The 16085-nt window shown below is 40.3% G+C and overlaps 1 protein-coding gene across 2 annotated transcripts in view; it reads right to left on the bottom strand.

The window, feature by feature from the left end:
* The window catches only part of lamb2l (laminin, beta 2-like), a 55249-nt gene extending 39849 nt beyond the window's left edge, over nucleotides 1-15400 (bottom strand). Inside the window, exons 1-2 of one of the 2 annotated variants that reach the window (XM_020089346.2) lie at nucleotides 15245-15400; nucleotides 1596-1673 (exon numbers count right to left, since the gene is read on the bottom strand). In XM_020089346.2, the coding sequence (XP_019944905.2) occupies nucleotides 1596-1635 (40 nt within the window). In that variant the 5' untranslated portion in view covers nucleotides 1636-1673; nucleotides 15245-15400. Of the gene's footprint in view, nucleotides 1-1595; nucleotides 1674-5221; nucleotides 5427-15244 lie in introns of those variants that run through there. The other variant, XM_020089347.2, reaches the window with a different exon arrangement.
* Nucleotides 15401-16085: the final 685 nt, after the last annotated feature.

The raw sequence follows: 16085 nt of genomic DNA, 5'->3' as shown, positions 1-16085 counted from the left end.
TGATTGAATTTTGAAAAGATTTGGCCTGGGAACCGGAGGGTGGGCGGTTCAAGTCCAGCATGAACTAAAAAGTATGGAAGGTGGAATGGTAGCTGGAGAGGTGCCAGTTCACCTCCTGGGCACTGCTGAGGTGCCCTTGAGCAAGGCACCAAACCAATTGCTCGCAGGGCGCTTCTCCGGGGCTGCCCATCACTCTACCATCCTGCTCCATATATTGCACTTAAGACATCCATTTTTTGTTCCGTGCAGGAAACACAATCCAGTGCAAACAGTCATGGTACCAGCTCAATCCTGTGAGAAGCATACATGAAACAATAATGGATTACACCTAGTGACATAGGGAGAGTAGAGTCACTGAGGATTTCCCTTAGATGGGAGTCTGCTAAAGCAAAAACCTGCAACAACCCCAACAACAGGGCTCAGGCTCAGAATGAGACGACACTGTGATGAGACAAACATGTTCACCACTGAGGGAGCATTTGGTTTGAAAAAAAAGAATGTGTCCTTGCTGTGTGGTTACAGTTCGCTTGTCTTTTGTCTTGTTTTTACAGGGAAGATAAAGTAGCAGCAGCAGAGAAGCAAAAACAACCCACACGTATCTTTTGGATTCTTCTTTTTGTCCCATAAAAGTAACCACTGTAAATTCCAATGCACTGCGGCTCCGATGTTTCTTAGAATGACTGATCGTTGGTAAAATGTAACCTCGTCTTTATTTATTACATCTTTATTTATTTCTATGGTTCACTGTTGTCCCTGTAGTTCACTTCTGTTTGCCGCACCAAAGACTGTATATAAAGAAGGACGACACGTCCCCACTTCCTAAAACTATCCAGAAATGAAGCCATAACATCCTGGAAATGAACTCTGCCATCTCTTAATGCAGACTTCTGCACTCTAGCAAGATCCCACCGATACACACGCTTGACCCTTGGCTAGTCAGTCTCAGCTGTCAACCATGTCTTTTCACCCCATTTTTATAGCATTAATTGAATAATTAACCCCCCCCCCCCAGAAAATTTTAATGTTTTTTAACTATTTAGTCCTATGTGATGCCGTTTCATGTCCCATCATCTAATATGGAGGAGACAGGGTTTATGACCTATACTACAGCCAGCCACCAGGAGGCAATAATGACAATGACAATAATGATTCACATCCTGGGGAGCTGTTGTGTCATTAGCCACTTAGCACTAAAGACAAAATGTCATCAGTTGTGTTACAAATCAATGTACTAGACAGGTTTCACTTTAACCTGCTGGCAGCAGATAGAAATGTTAAGATCACCAAAGGGAGTACAACTCACCCTGTGTGTAATACGAAGAAGCCAGCAGTGATAATGGATACCTCAATTACACACATGACATTTCAGTAAATTTCTCTAAATGTTAGTAAGGCTTCTCTTGGATTACATTTTCCACTCAGCAGTGGAAAACGAGTCTACAGTCCAGATTGAAGGGATAAAAAATACATTGTTGTCTTCGAGTTCTCTTGCGGTGCATGCTCACAAACCCTTTTACAAACAAACCAAGCTCCGCTAACATCAAGTTACACAGAATGACAGGTGATGCATTGATTGCATTGGTTTGTAAACTCACCCAGCATGAGGAGGCTCAGCTGCACAGTCATGATGATCATCAGGATGTCTGGATGCGTGGACACTGAGCTGTCTCTGGCTGTAACAAGCAGACACAAACAAATACTGAGTGAGACAAAGAAGTAGATCGTCATCTAGTAAAACACCCCAGTAACACTGTCATCATAGTGGGCAGTCCATCTTTCACACCAGGGGCAGCGTTGGTGCAGTCTTCACTCTAAACTGGCAGCTTCATATTTAGATGCCTGTACCAGCCTAAATGAATGTGTATCCTGACTGCCTGTGTAAAGCAACTGTTGGTGCTCATATTACCCTCTACCTTCAAGGATGACATTATATTTTCCTACATCACTATTCAAACAGGTAGTTTTACTTGTTTATTCCTGCTCATATTAACATGGTACTGTGCATGTGCAGTATGATTTTTAAGAAAAATTGCCTGTCACATCTCTTAAAGGTCCAGTGTGTAAGATTTAGGTGAAAGGGATCTATTGGCAGAAATTTAACATAGAATAATCCTCATGATGTTTTCACTAGTTCGTTTCATCTAAATTGTATGAATTGTAGTTTTCTTTACCCCAGAAAAGACCCTTTATATTTAAATACTTTATATTTACATTGAGGGGACCCTCTCTACAGAGGCCGCCATGTTTTTTACATTAGTCCAGACTGGACAAACTAAACACCTTTTGAGTTTTTATCACAACTGAAGCTACCACATGTTCTCTTTCATGTGCAGGAGAGGGTGAGGTGAGGGGTGTTCAGCTGCAACATGCAACTTCAACACTAGATATTACAAAATTCTACACACTGTACCTTTAAGTCAGTGTTTTAATTAACACTGGTCCTGCAGTCTGGTATGGACTGCAACCTGATCACACACCTCATCTGGTCCTCTATTTCATTAATTACACATTCTTAAAATGTACAATATTTAAATCTCACTTGTTTCCTGTTTTATTTTGATTGTCACATTTTGTCTCGTTTTAGGTTACTTCCCTCGTGGTCATGTTTGCCGCTCTCTTGATTACCCACACCTGCCCTCCTGTGTCTAACATGTCTCGTTGTCTCCACTCTTCTTTTAGTATTTAGCCTCAATGGCTGTGTCCGAATTCACTCACTCATTCACTACTTCCTACTCACTATATAAGGTCTTCTATGTAGCAGACTATATAGTGAGCTCATCGACAAAAGAAGAAGATGCTTTCATTCACTACTCGGATCAGTAATTACGTCATTACACAGGATTATGACGGGAAACAACAATGTCTACCGGTGGAAAATTCCATGATAAGTTTTAAATGTTTATAATACTTGTACATAAAATGCCTGTTGAATGACCATGTTTAAACAAACTATTTTAATATAGGTCTTTGAAAATGTCTGCAACTTTAAACATATAACCTTGTGATAATATTTTTGATAAGAATAAGGAGTAAAATCACCAGACAGAGAAAGCTGAGATGTACTTCCCCTTTCTTCTGTAATTTCTCCCCTATTTTTCTTTCTGTCATCTCCACGAGTGCAATGCATGATGGTAAATATTGCTCGGTTAGTGACCATCAGTTGTACACTACTTTTCACACTACACTGTGGGATACAATTAGTACAGGCTATAGAAAAATCACTTAACATTCAGACAGCACTACAAAATGGCAAATTCACTCTTTAGTGGGGTGATTAGCGAGTGATTTTCACACGCAGCCTCTGAGTGTTTTATGTTTGTCTTGACACCTTTGAGTTCAGTTCCTACGTGTATGATCTCTGATCCTTGTAGTGATGTTTGCCTTTTACCCCACAATTCTGATACCTCTCTACTGAACCTTCGTATGGAAGGCCTTGATTTTGAGCCTGATCAAGTCTCTGAGGCTGCATTTGGAGTTGTTTGCCTTTGACCAGAGTTATATTGCCATAAACCTCAACATAGGGGTCGGATCTCCCCCACCCCTTTGGAGGGTCACAAAAGAATCACAAAGAGGTCATGGGAATGGACTTAAAATAAGTTAATATGAAGTAAAAGCACCCAATATGTTGATTCTTCTTTTTAAAAATATGACGGTATGTTAATTAATTTGTCTAGTTGGACACAACAACATATAATCAGCTTCTGTCAGACACTAGTCCTTGAACAGGAAGAAATTCAATGGTTTCACAGAGAAAAAGTTCTTATTTCTTTATCTGCAAGACGAGATGAGGCTCGTACTTTTGGAAAAAAGCGGGGAGCTACAAAAATGTATAAAAAATGACTTCCAAGACTACCTTGCTGATATTTCCAGCTGCCTTAATGGTCTGAATGCAAGACAGGAAAAATATAATAATAATAATTAATCACTGTTGGTGCTCTCTGACAAAAATAAAACAAGCATCACAGAACTTTCGTTGTGGTTCACCCACCTGGACACTGATCATTTTCAGACAAGTAAATTGGAACGCACTTGTAGTTTTGTATTTGACTGAAACCAAACATTGATGCAGTAGAGTGGATTCAAAAGCAATTTGCAGTGGCAAAGTTAATGAAAGCAAAATGATTTCATCCTATGTTAAGCAGCACAACTTTTGGTTTTGAAGTTCATATAATTGCTGAGATACAAGGCTGTTAGATAAAAGGATTGTCCATTTCAATAAATCCTTGCTTCACTGTCAGAGATTTAAAATAAGGCCTTTTTGTATTTCTAGAGAGGGGCATACAAAGAGGAAACACAACAAAACAAGCAGGATGTAAAAGTGTAACAAAGCATGATCAAAGAAAAGAGGGTGAGACTGATTCAAGACTTAGAGGAGGTAAAGGATGAAGACAAACAGAGAGTGATTCGAGGATTTCACTGGATTCAACTGATGAAATACCGTTCATGTTCAAGTTACGAGGAATATTGAAAACTACACAATGGGACCTGCTAAAAAATGATTGATAAATATTTTAAGAAAGGAATGAATTCTACCCCATGAATATATTTAGTGATGCACAGCAGTATAGGTTAAATTATGATCAGTGGAGTAACACAAAATACTGATTTAATTTTTAAGGTAAATGTTCACTTGTTCAGACTATACATACAAATATTGTTTGAATCAAGACTGTAGGTATATCTCCTCATCTGACAGTAGAGACACTGAGATAGAGTGATGCATCTATTTTTTACCACTACAGCCCCAGTGCAAAGGGGACCCTCATTGCACATATCCCATCTGAGAGAGCCCTGAAGCCTCTTCGCTAATGAAGAGCTCTGGAGATGATGTGACTGGCATATGATTTAAAACAAGAATATAACAACAAGATCACCCTCCTGCTTCACACGAAAAACTCAGAGACATGATGGTAAGAATCATTCTTAGATGAAATGTGTATTTTGACACATTCCATTGCTAAGGAAGTGAAAAACCACTTGCTGCACCAATGTTACATTCTAACAGCTACATAGTAAAAAGTTTACAGTTTAGTCACAGGCAAACCACAGCGGTGGTGACAGCACAAGGTCGCATTATGATCCAAACAAGAGTGGATTAGTCAAGAAAACACAAGAGACTTCACCTTCTGTTACAGAGACACAGACGACAATGTAACAGTCACTGTATAATGTTCATTATAAATCCATACTTGGCAATAAATGATTTCAGCTTCATACTCACACAGCCACAGGACACCTCACTCTCCTCTGCACTGCACTGCGTGGTCAGATATGCTCACTCTGTCTCTGCAGGCCAATGCTGCTTGACAGCGTCTATGTGTGTGTGTGTGTGTGTGTAGATTCCCGTATTCCAGTGTGCATGTGTGCAAACCCAGGACCCCAATGTGTATATTTACGCATGCATGCACATGTGCGGTGTGTATGTGCGCCAGAATGCGTAAAACAAACTTGAAAGCACAACTGACGGCAGCGATGTAAAAACAGAGGGAACACCAGCGGCCAATGGGAACACAGTATGTTGCGGGACCCCCCCCCCACCTTCATTCCTCTCCTCCCTCCGGCTCCCTCTGTTTCGCCCTCCCTCGCTCCCTCCAACTCGTCACTGGGGCACTGGGGTGAATGGGCAGCTATTCTTATTCTAATTCCTCTGTCACTCTGTGGGCCACTGGCTGAAAGAGGGGAATGGTCTCCAGGCTTTTGGAATGCACCACCCCTTTCTTCTGGACACGAAGGGAGAGTGAAGGGCAAGAGATGCAGAGGAAGCCAGAGAGAAAGTAGAGATGGTTAACAGAGGAAGAGACAGAAGATGAGAAGGGACAGATTGTTTGGGGTAAACTAGGCCACAGAGCTTCACCCTCACAACAGCACTTTGGTGGCACTTGACAAGAGGAGCCGAAAAGCTTCTTCTCCACTCTGACCAACATTTCTCCTCTGTACCGAGGCTGCATCCAAACTACTGTCTACTACGATCTCTGTCCACAAGAGAGTTTTGACTCTGTATCAGTTTTCGTCTCTATCCATACTAACATGCCCAGAAACGCATATCAAGTGACCAGTCATACACTGGGCGTGCATGTGCTGGTGCAAATAGGAAGCATTTTGTAGGCGAACAAAACATCTCCGCTTCTGACCGTCCATACTAAAACTACACCCAAGTTTGCAAAGCAAAACAAAGCTAGCAGCATTTCTAAACTTCTGTTTTGGTGGCTCTAAAAGTTGTAGGAGTAGTGTGCTTGCAGGCGTATCCGGGGCAAAGTTGAGATGTAGTAGTATGGATGTAATCGCAAATATAAAACTTAAACTTCTTAAATCTAGTCAAGATCTAGAAATAGGAGAAATTTTCTGGAGACTGTAGTCGACTGGTAAGACATATACTCTTTATATAGATACTCTTTTTAGTTTCATGGTTCATAGATAGATGACAAGATTGATGCAGCTCACGAATGAATTGTATATGTTCAATTTGCACACATACGAGTTGAAGTATTAAAGGAGGATGTAATTATTTTAAATTTCAATAGACCTAAAAACAAGATGCACAATAATATATACTGACTTTTTGTTATGCTTGTAGCAAACATAACTTTGTTACTGTTAGAAAAAGCAGACAAACTGATTACCCTTGTTTCAAGTCACAGTGCAAAGCTAAAGCCCACACCGATCGGCAGTCGCCACTCGCTATGTGTGAAATCTTCAAAGACACGATTAAAGGGCTCGTCCCAGCATGTCGCAGACTCCGATCTGATTTCTAACCTGCTGGAAATCTAGTGTGAGTCGGCATAAAAAACTCTGGCTACCCCCATCCAATCAGAGCTCAGGACGGGTGAAGGTGGTGAAGGTACATGTAGTTATGAGGTGCCCCCTGATTTTTTACCAGTCAGTCACAACAACTGCAAGACTCCCAATCATAAGACAGCAAGCAGTGTAGTGTGAACTGCGCAGTGATCCGACTTTGAAAGCTGTTTTTAAACCTGGCCTTCAGGTTACCTAGCTGTTGCCTTCAGCTTTATCTTTAGCATAGAGAGGAAGGCTGGTCTCAATATCTTTATCTCAAACTCTCTGTCAAATGAAAATGGACCGTACAACTCTGAGGCAGCTCTGGTGCCATGACAGGGTAGAAAAAAGAAAGAGAGAGGAGTGGGAAGGTGCGTGTTTGTACCTGTAAAAGAAATCACCATACGGGATATATGTGTACACATGGGAGAGATTTAGGTGAGACAACTGCAGAACTGCAGGAGAGAACAAAGCAGCATTCGCACTCATACTGCTCTTATGACGTGACCTTTGACCTCTGCTAAAGAGTGAGAAGGACCGAATTAACATGTCATGCAGGCGGCACAGAGTAGAGAAGTGGAGTTCCTGTTGGCAAGAGGGCTGAGTTATGTTGAGGTTTTGTCAAATATTCATCTGCTGTGAGAATTTAGAAGTCATGCCAATCACTACACTCTTACACACAGACATTGCATAGTTGGTTATTTCATTTTGACACCAAATAAATCTGTATTATTGCGTTTTTTGTGTATCAATGCAACACCTCATCAAAAGGATTCTTTTCACTTTTTTTTTTCTTAAGTCTCAATTGCCCTATGCAAAGTGGATGGCAGACATGTTTTTTTCACCAATCTTGCATTCATATATATCTGCACTAGCATTTTACAATTTGCACAGTGTACAAATGAGCAACAAATCCATCATGGAGGACTTTTACAGTCAAACAAGTTCAATTTCAACTTAATCAGAGTCACGATGAGAGGGCCATGGTCCCCTTCAGAGTTAGAATCTTACTGTATATCCTGGAATCCACTTTACTTTGCGAATGTTTCCACACATTTGCGTTGATTTCTCGGACAGTAATTCACAGATCTTGGCGTCAGGATCTAGTGCATTTGAACGTGGTTTCACAAGGGGAGTGTTGGGCCTTGGTGGAGGTATGTGCTCTACAGAACACTCATTTAATAATGATTGTATGATTTGTTATTGTATTGATAGTAAAGTTTTGCATTCTGTCTTTTTAGATTTTTGAAATATCAGACTTGTTGATTGTAAGTGGCCAGTGTGGTTTGGGATGCCTTGTATGTGTCTGCTTGTTAAAATAGATACACTGCATACATGCATACATTAATATGGTTCTAAATGTATAATTAAAGTAAATGTATAGGTAAAGGCAATAAGAAATATAAAACAATGATTGTCGTAGTGTGAAGGCTAGTTGAATGCAGAAAATCAATGTTCTTGAACAAAGACTTTGTCACAAACACACACACACAATAACGACAAAAAGATAAAGGGAAACTCGTATAACTTCTGTGCGACAGTCAGACAAAGACAAGAAATCTTGAGACACTAGTCCAAACAATCCCAGACTCCCAGATCCTTGCACACCATAACATGATAAGCTTGACTCTCTGTGTGTGTCTACGTGGGTTTGTGTACACATCAAATGAAGGGATTCAGACTGAGCCATTGAAAACACTGCAGACGCGCTGCAGGCTGAGACACTGTTGTTAAGGTATTGTAAAACAAGGCTGGGCTGGAAATGGGATCAGATCATACAGATGAGATCATGCAGGAAGTCTGTTTTCCATACAGGGAGGTGACTCATTTTTGAAACCTGCACCACTGTCAACTCCACCAGAGGTTTCAGTCCAGCCAGATTCATTCAAATACACCTAAACATCTGCACCATGTTCCAAATATGTTCAATTCAACTGATATTAAACTGGATGTCATTTAATATTACTGGTGATATTAAAGTGGATCTGCATGCCATTTGAAACTGACTGTTTCACGTATTTAACATCAAACTTAATTCAGAAATCTATTAATCCATTACTTTTAGATGAATGTTTAACTGTAATTGACTTTAAACTGTTTTGAGCATTTTAAGCTATAGCTTATCTAATAATAATTTAAGAAAAGGCACTTCAAGATAATGCAAGTAAAGTATAACCAGCAAAAGTAAACACAACACTGGTTTGGTCTCACTGACTAATGTATGACAATTAGATGATTAATACTGAGGCACCAGGGTGTGAGCTACTGATGTATCTGCTGGAGCAGCTGCTACTTTGTGCTACACTTTTATGTACAGTTTTATAAATCATATGGTTGGTTAGATAGTAAATAGGACAGGAAAGAAGTGAAATATAGAAAAATGTTATACATGAAAAAGAACCTGTGGTAGCTTCAGTTGTCATAAAAACTCAAAAGGTGTTTCGTTTGTCCGGTCTGGACTAATGTAAAAAACATGGCGGCCTCTGTAGAGAGGACCCCTCCATGTAAATATAAAGTATTTAAATATAAAGGACCTTTTCTGGGGTAAAGAAAACTACAATTCATACAATTTAGATGAAACGAACTAGTGAAAACATCATGAGGATTATTCTACATAAGATTTCTGCCAATAGTTCCCTTCACCTAAATCTTACACACTGGACCTTTAACAAGTAATGGGCATCTGAAATGTGACCCTGACTAAGATTGGAGACACTGGTTTAATCTTTAACAATGTATTGTATTCTAAAATATGCAGCTACCACAAATACACCTGCAGTGTGCAGCAAGCAGCAGATAACATGCTCTCAAGATAGGATTGCTTAAAAGCTAAGCTTTGATCTAAGGTTCTATGTACACAAAATAAATGACTGCTGTTTCCTGATTGTGACATCAGTCAAATATTGTGAAAAATACTTCCAGCTCCCTGGGGAACCTTATTGTTCAGATCTTCCTGTTAAATGTTGAGTTAGTTAGCTGTGTCTAAAAAATATAAACATACTCTAAAATATTTGATTTCACTTGTGTTACTGTAACATAACCACAATAAGTGCTTCCGCCCAGATTAGACAGGGAGTAAATTGCAGTCTTTGTGATGCCTTTCAAGCCATGCTTCACTTTTCAACTTAAATATATAGCATGAATAATATTTATAGCAGTGGTTTTCAATTACATAGTAATTAAAAAATATATGAAAACTTGTACCAAACTTTTTGGAGAAACATTGAAGTTGTAAATATTCTAAATAGGTACGGGGTGTTGCATTGTCTAGTCCGTTAGATTTAAAGCTGTGGTTGAGCTTTGAAACACATGAACGTGCACTGCCTGAAAACTGTTATAGGCTGACTTTTCCATGACTCTCTCAATAACTGATTATCGTCTCTGCTTGAGCAGTGTGAGCCTCCCTGGCTAAATACTCTAGTTATGTGCAGTGAAAGCAGGGTGAATCTGTAAGTGACAGACTGGTACGCCAGCCAATATTCATTTATTGGTTGCTATTGGGACGTGAAGAGGATTTCAATAGATATGATACAGTGTTTTACCTTTAAGCAACACTAAGGAAACAATGAGAACTGAAATCTCTACGTTAAAACACTCAAAGAGCCCAAATCATAAGAGATTACAGTAAATCAGTGACACTCTACAAGTTAATAGACCACCCAAACACAACCTCTTCAACCCGAAGGGATTCAGTTTAGCCATGGCGTCAAAAAAGGAAACGTCTTCCCATCAAACAATTCCTCAAACCACCACATACATGCATGTCAGATGATTACTTATGGAGCCATAGGAAATCTCATAATACTATCTGGATATGTGATTTATTTCTGATGGTATCTCACAGTAAAAGAAAGATTACCGTCAAAGTTAATTCTGCATTTGGGGAGTTCAATCTTCCATGCACTGCAGATTTTCACTGCTACTGACCCCAAATACCTAATAAAAGCACACCTAATACCTACTACTATTGATTTTGCTTGACTTTTGTTTGATGCAACCTTTGTACTTCACACACACAAACACACACACACACACACACACACCCATTGGACAATGTGTATGTGGGTTCCTCTTCATGGACAACCAGTGAAGTGTTTTTTGCCTTGGTTATGCTCTTGTCCAATTCCCCGATCAACTATGTCATCAGGGGTCTTTTGTTTTAATCATAAAAATTAATCTTTAACTCAGGGAGACACGCCTGCAAGGTCCAAAGCAGCTCATGCAAGGGCATGACTAGGCAGTGGCAAAAAAGGAGGTTTAAAGGTGATTAAATTCATTGCAGACACACACCAACCAACTCAATCACCACTTTTCATGTTTGGACTAGAAAGCAAGAGAATCCGTATGTAAGAGGTGGAGGTGAACAGGGCAATGCAGAGTTTGGCTCAGGACAAAGGCCTGTAGAGAAGGTCAGTAATGTGGAGGAGAGACACTGTTAAAAGAACATCAAGGCTTGTATATGGGCATGTTTATGATTTAGATAGGGAAGGAACTTGTTGGAAAGTTCAGTAGTGTTTATTCGCACCACATGATGACAGGGATGTGTCAGCGAACATAATGCATGGATTACCATTGAGGAACGGTAGCTAGATACCATATCACTAGGATGCTAATATCAAATGTTTCCCTCTGAGCTAACAAAGAGGTTTTCCTTCTTGAGACAATCAACATTTTCTGCCCATTCATTCCTTCAAGGCACAAAAACCACTCCCCTGTTGATCTCCTCAAGATCTCTGGGTGATCCTCGCTAGTTTTCTACCCCACGTGCATGCACATCTCACGGTGACATCACTTATATAACGACAGTGCACTGTGTAAACTGGCATTTCTTCTCACTACATTCATCACCTCCAGCAGATGTATATTTTATTACAGTGAGCTGAATCTGAAGGCTCATGCTTGATGACTCAGCTAAATAGACCTGGTTTGCAAATGACAAACAATCTGCACTTGAAAGTACAGATGACGTGTCCTGTGATCTGACAAGCAAAGGGGCAATCAGTGTTTCCTGTCAACATGAATGATAAGCTGTATATTTTGGCTTTTCTTTTTTCAGTAAGATTTAAGGAAATTGCATTTCCTGTTATTGAAGAGAAAATCTCTGATGTGACTCACAGGCGTGTGTGTGCGTTAGGGATGTCCACGATTTTCATTTTGTTTATACTATAGAAGGAAAAAGACACACAACAAACAACGCAGCGAATATATAGCTAATAATATAGGTAATGACATCAATGACATCAACAATATCCGGTTAGTTTTTATAGTGTAACGTTTGGCTATTCAAGAAATGTATGTAAGCTATTTTATTTTGTTGCCTTATTGTGGAAGGTTGGTCAGTGAATTTGTTTTGGCCTGTCATCATAGCAGTGAAGCTGTATGGGACTTTTATTGTGAAGGGTCACTGACGGAAGTTGTTCTGTTTATGGAGCAAAGTGTTGACTAGTTGTGAAAAAGTAAACAGGTAAACTGTCCTGGTTCAAGCCACATTCTTCATGGCCTTATTATACTATAACTACCTCCAGTATAGGTGAATTAAACTCCTGGCTACATTTATAATGGTTAATAGGAAGAGAGAGCGAGAGAGAGAGAGAGAGGTGTGTGTGTGTGTGTGTGTGTGTGTGTGTGTGTGTGTGTGTGTGTGTGTGTGTGTGTGTGTGTGTGTGTGTAAGCATGTTGCTCATGGAAGATGAAAAATGATCAACAATAATCAAACCAGACTAAAAATCATTATAATGGGAATAACTGACCAGAGTCCATATCCATCCATTCATCCATTATTTATCCTCCCCTATACCAAGAGTAAATCTTTATATCTCCTGACTATGAAAGTACCATTTGTTGCAGATACGCTGAGATAAATTAGCCTGATATAACTTTCAGACAGGATGACTAGAGCAAGACAGACATGAAAAATAGGCGTAGCAGTCATCAGTCCCTCTTGTCAGTGAAGGGGTTGATTTATATCGGGCAACGTAATTATGAGCGTCTCGGCCTGAAGAGGCCATGACAGAGGCTCCAATATCAAAGCCTTATTTTAAAACTACTTCTTCTATACACTGTTTCCCAGTAACTAGGGCTACGCTGTATGTCCAAGATCAATAAGAGAAAAAAACTACTGGCAAGACTTTCACCTTTTCACACACAGCAAACATTGTAAGGAAACACACAATGGGAGCAGCTGTGCAACAATAACAAAACAGAAGGATTTGCCAGGGTATCAGTCGGATTGGGTCTTATTACAGTGACCAAAATGATCATGGTTATCAGATTTATAGCGGTATTGTTGAAATATACTAAAACTATCCAAAATGTAAGTTAATACATTTATTATAAGTGAAAATAATATAACAACATGTAACACAATATCGAATGTAATATTAGGCAATATTAGCAGTAAAGAAGGAAATAAATAAATATAGTATATAATAAATAAATAGCAGTGTTTTCTAATGTTCAGTTGACCCTGACATCAAAGTAGACTGACACAAGACTTGAATTGTACAATTTACTGAACTTCAGACAAGTACATATATTGATGTCACATAGTTACACTGGAAAATCCAACAAATCCAACAATACTTGAAATTAATAAATTGTCAAATTGACTTTAGTTTGGTCCATGTCCCTTCCACTAACCAGGCGGAGGCGGGGTTTATAAACAATACTGCAGCCAGCCACCAGGGGGGCAATCAAGAAGCTTTTTTAACAATACAGCAATAATTCTGATAACCATGATCATTTTGGTCACAATTAACAAATAACCCTTTAACACCCTTTCATCCCTGCACAGCATATGTCCTCGCATATATCATCAAAACCCCAATTGGTCTATCAATAATCAATTAACAGAGAGGCCACGCAGCCCCCACACTGTGTTCCTCTCTCCCACATAGCCAGCTCTACCATTCGGGGTCTGAGAGACTCGTGGATCCTCTTAACCTTTCAGGTTAGAGTTGCTCTCAGCAGTGGGGCGAGAGGCCATGTCCTTGAGCTGATTAAAGCTAGACTAAGCCTGCAAGGGCCACAGGAACATGTCCCTCCAAACACACACACACACGTCTAAATACACTGACAAGTTGCTGAAAAGAAATAGTGCTGATATGGAATTCCTGAACTCAAAGGACGAGAGCCAACTTTTCCTCACTGAAAAGTTAAACGGTTATAGGAATCCCACAAAAGGCACCAATAAGGAGAACATGCTTTTTTGAGGTTACATTGATATTCAGTGTTAACTCATGGGAGCTCAGGGGTCCATCTTTTACAGAAACAACACAACAGTGTGTTTGTTCTTCACCTGCAGCAAACATCTGAATATTACTCAAACCATTCTGGACGGCGAATGTGAGCTCTGCTCTCCATTAATCTGTGCTGCTGGTTAATCTGGTAGGAATGTGTGCCACAGTGTCACAAATCAGCCTCCCAGCCATTAGCAGCCTGCACACACACACACACACACACACACACACACACACACACACACACACACACACACACACACACACACAGTGCAAGTGCAAGTTTCTCATTTCTTCAGCACAAGTCTGACACAACTTTTGGCAGCTCTCTATTTTACTTCCCAGCTTTTGCATTGATTTAGTCTAAATCCTCTTCATTCCTTTTATAAAAAGATCTTCTCTAAATAATAATTAGTGTCTGATAAGGTTTTTCCACCAAATCCCCTCCCAACAACAACTCAGACAAACATATTGTTGAAACACAAATTGTGATTTGTGGATATGGGTTATATTCCAATATAATTTGATTCGAGTTCAATCCAGAACCTGTCCACATTCAAACACATTTCATTTCAAATGTTTAACTGATGAACCACCTCTGGAGTTCCTGCTCAGTGCATGTGCACCACACTGGATCTGCTCTCCAGCACATCACACATTAAACTCTGAGGTACGATAAGCACAGTTTCTTCTACAGCAGACAAATGCACAACAGTTTTCTACTGGACACACATTTTTTGAGTAGAGGGGAACATGAAGCCTGAGTTGCTGCAGGCTCACTAGTGATACTCCTGGCTCATTCAGGAGGGTTGAATAAGGACTAAACAGTAACCCCATGCTGTGATGCAAACCAAACCAGATAACCAGACATCTCGACGGTAATAGTTTGAGGTAAAACTGCAGCGTTTACGCACCAATTCTTTCTTTAAGTTCAGTTAAAACTGCAGCGTTTACGCACCAATACTTTCTTTAAGTTAAGTTAAAACTGCAGCGTTTACGCACCAATTCTTTGTTTAAGTTCAGGTGAAACCGCTCCACTGTCTACATCAACGTGTCAACTAGGCTTAAAGGTGATGAAATGAGCCTGGCCTGTTCAGATGGCAGGTAGCACAGTAATAACACAGCCTCCATGTCAACTTGGTGGTGGATACACTGTGCTGACAGAAGGTCTCTCTGAGGTGTGGCCCGGTAACAAATGTTCGCAAAGACGGAAGATTAGATGGAGCTCTCACCTGCTCGGTAGTTTTCAGCTGCTCCTCTCTCTCACACACACTTTCCCTCTCTCTCTCTCTCTCTCTCACACGCACACACACACCGTCCGGCAGCACCGCCTCTGTGTGTGCACGTGTGTGTGTGTGAGTGTGTCCGGTCCGCGGCGGTAAACCCAGCGGAGGAGGCGGAGCTGAAGTGTCACACCGGCGGTGAGAGCGCGGAGCGGCTGCAGGTGAGGACCCACCCAGTCCCAGTTAAACATTACTGTCCACTAATCCCTCCGTGCCGCGCTGCTCGCCAGTGAACTTGAATGTCAGGGAAGCAAATGCACCAAAGGAACTTAACATTATCAGGTTTTTCTCACAGAGACACATGTTACATGCACATTCCTCCAGTGGATCTAAAGCCATAAAGGGGCCACAATTTACAGAGGGGCCAATTATATACCCAACAGCCATGCACAGTTCCTGGTTCAGTATATAGAGTATATAATGATATCTAAATCAAGTATATTTAAACTAGATGCAGGACAAACATGTTTAAAAATGCATTTGTCCCTGCTGTTACAGGCCTGAACAATATGAGGTATTGTTTTTATGTCCACTGATTGTGTGGCTGCTCGGCTGGCTGTGTAACAAACTGCCCCTCAGGGACAATAAAGTTACCTTGAACCTTGAAGTCATTCCTTGATAACTGTTAGCTCTAGCTTTAAGCACACATCATTGTATATATTTTGAAAAGAAATTGGTCCTTGTTCAAGGTCATTGTGTGTTAAAAAGCAAAGCAAACAAGCAGCCACAGCAAGAAGGTTCCTGGTTTGAACCCCGGTTCTTCCTTGGTCTTTCCTGTGTGGAGTTTGCA

The sequence above is a fragment of the Paralichthys olivaceus genome, chromosome 6, assembly GCF_024713975.1.
Source record: "Paralichthys olivaceus isolate ysfri-2021 chromosome 6, ASM2471397v2, whole genome shotgun sequence".
Taxonomy (NCBI): domain Eukaryota; kingdom Metazoa; phylum Chordata; class Actinopteri; order Pleuronectiformes; family Paralichthyidae; genus Paralichthys; species Paralichthys olivaceus.
This window is presented reverse-complemented; position numbering and strand designations above follow the sequence as displayed.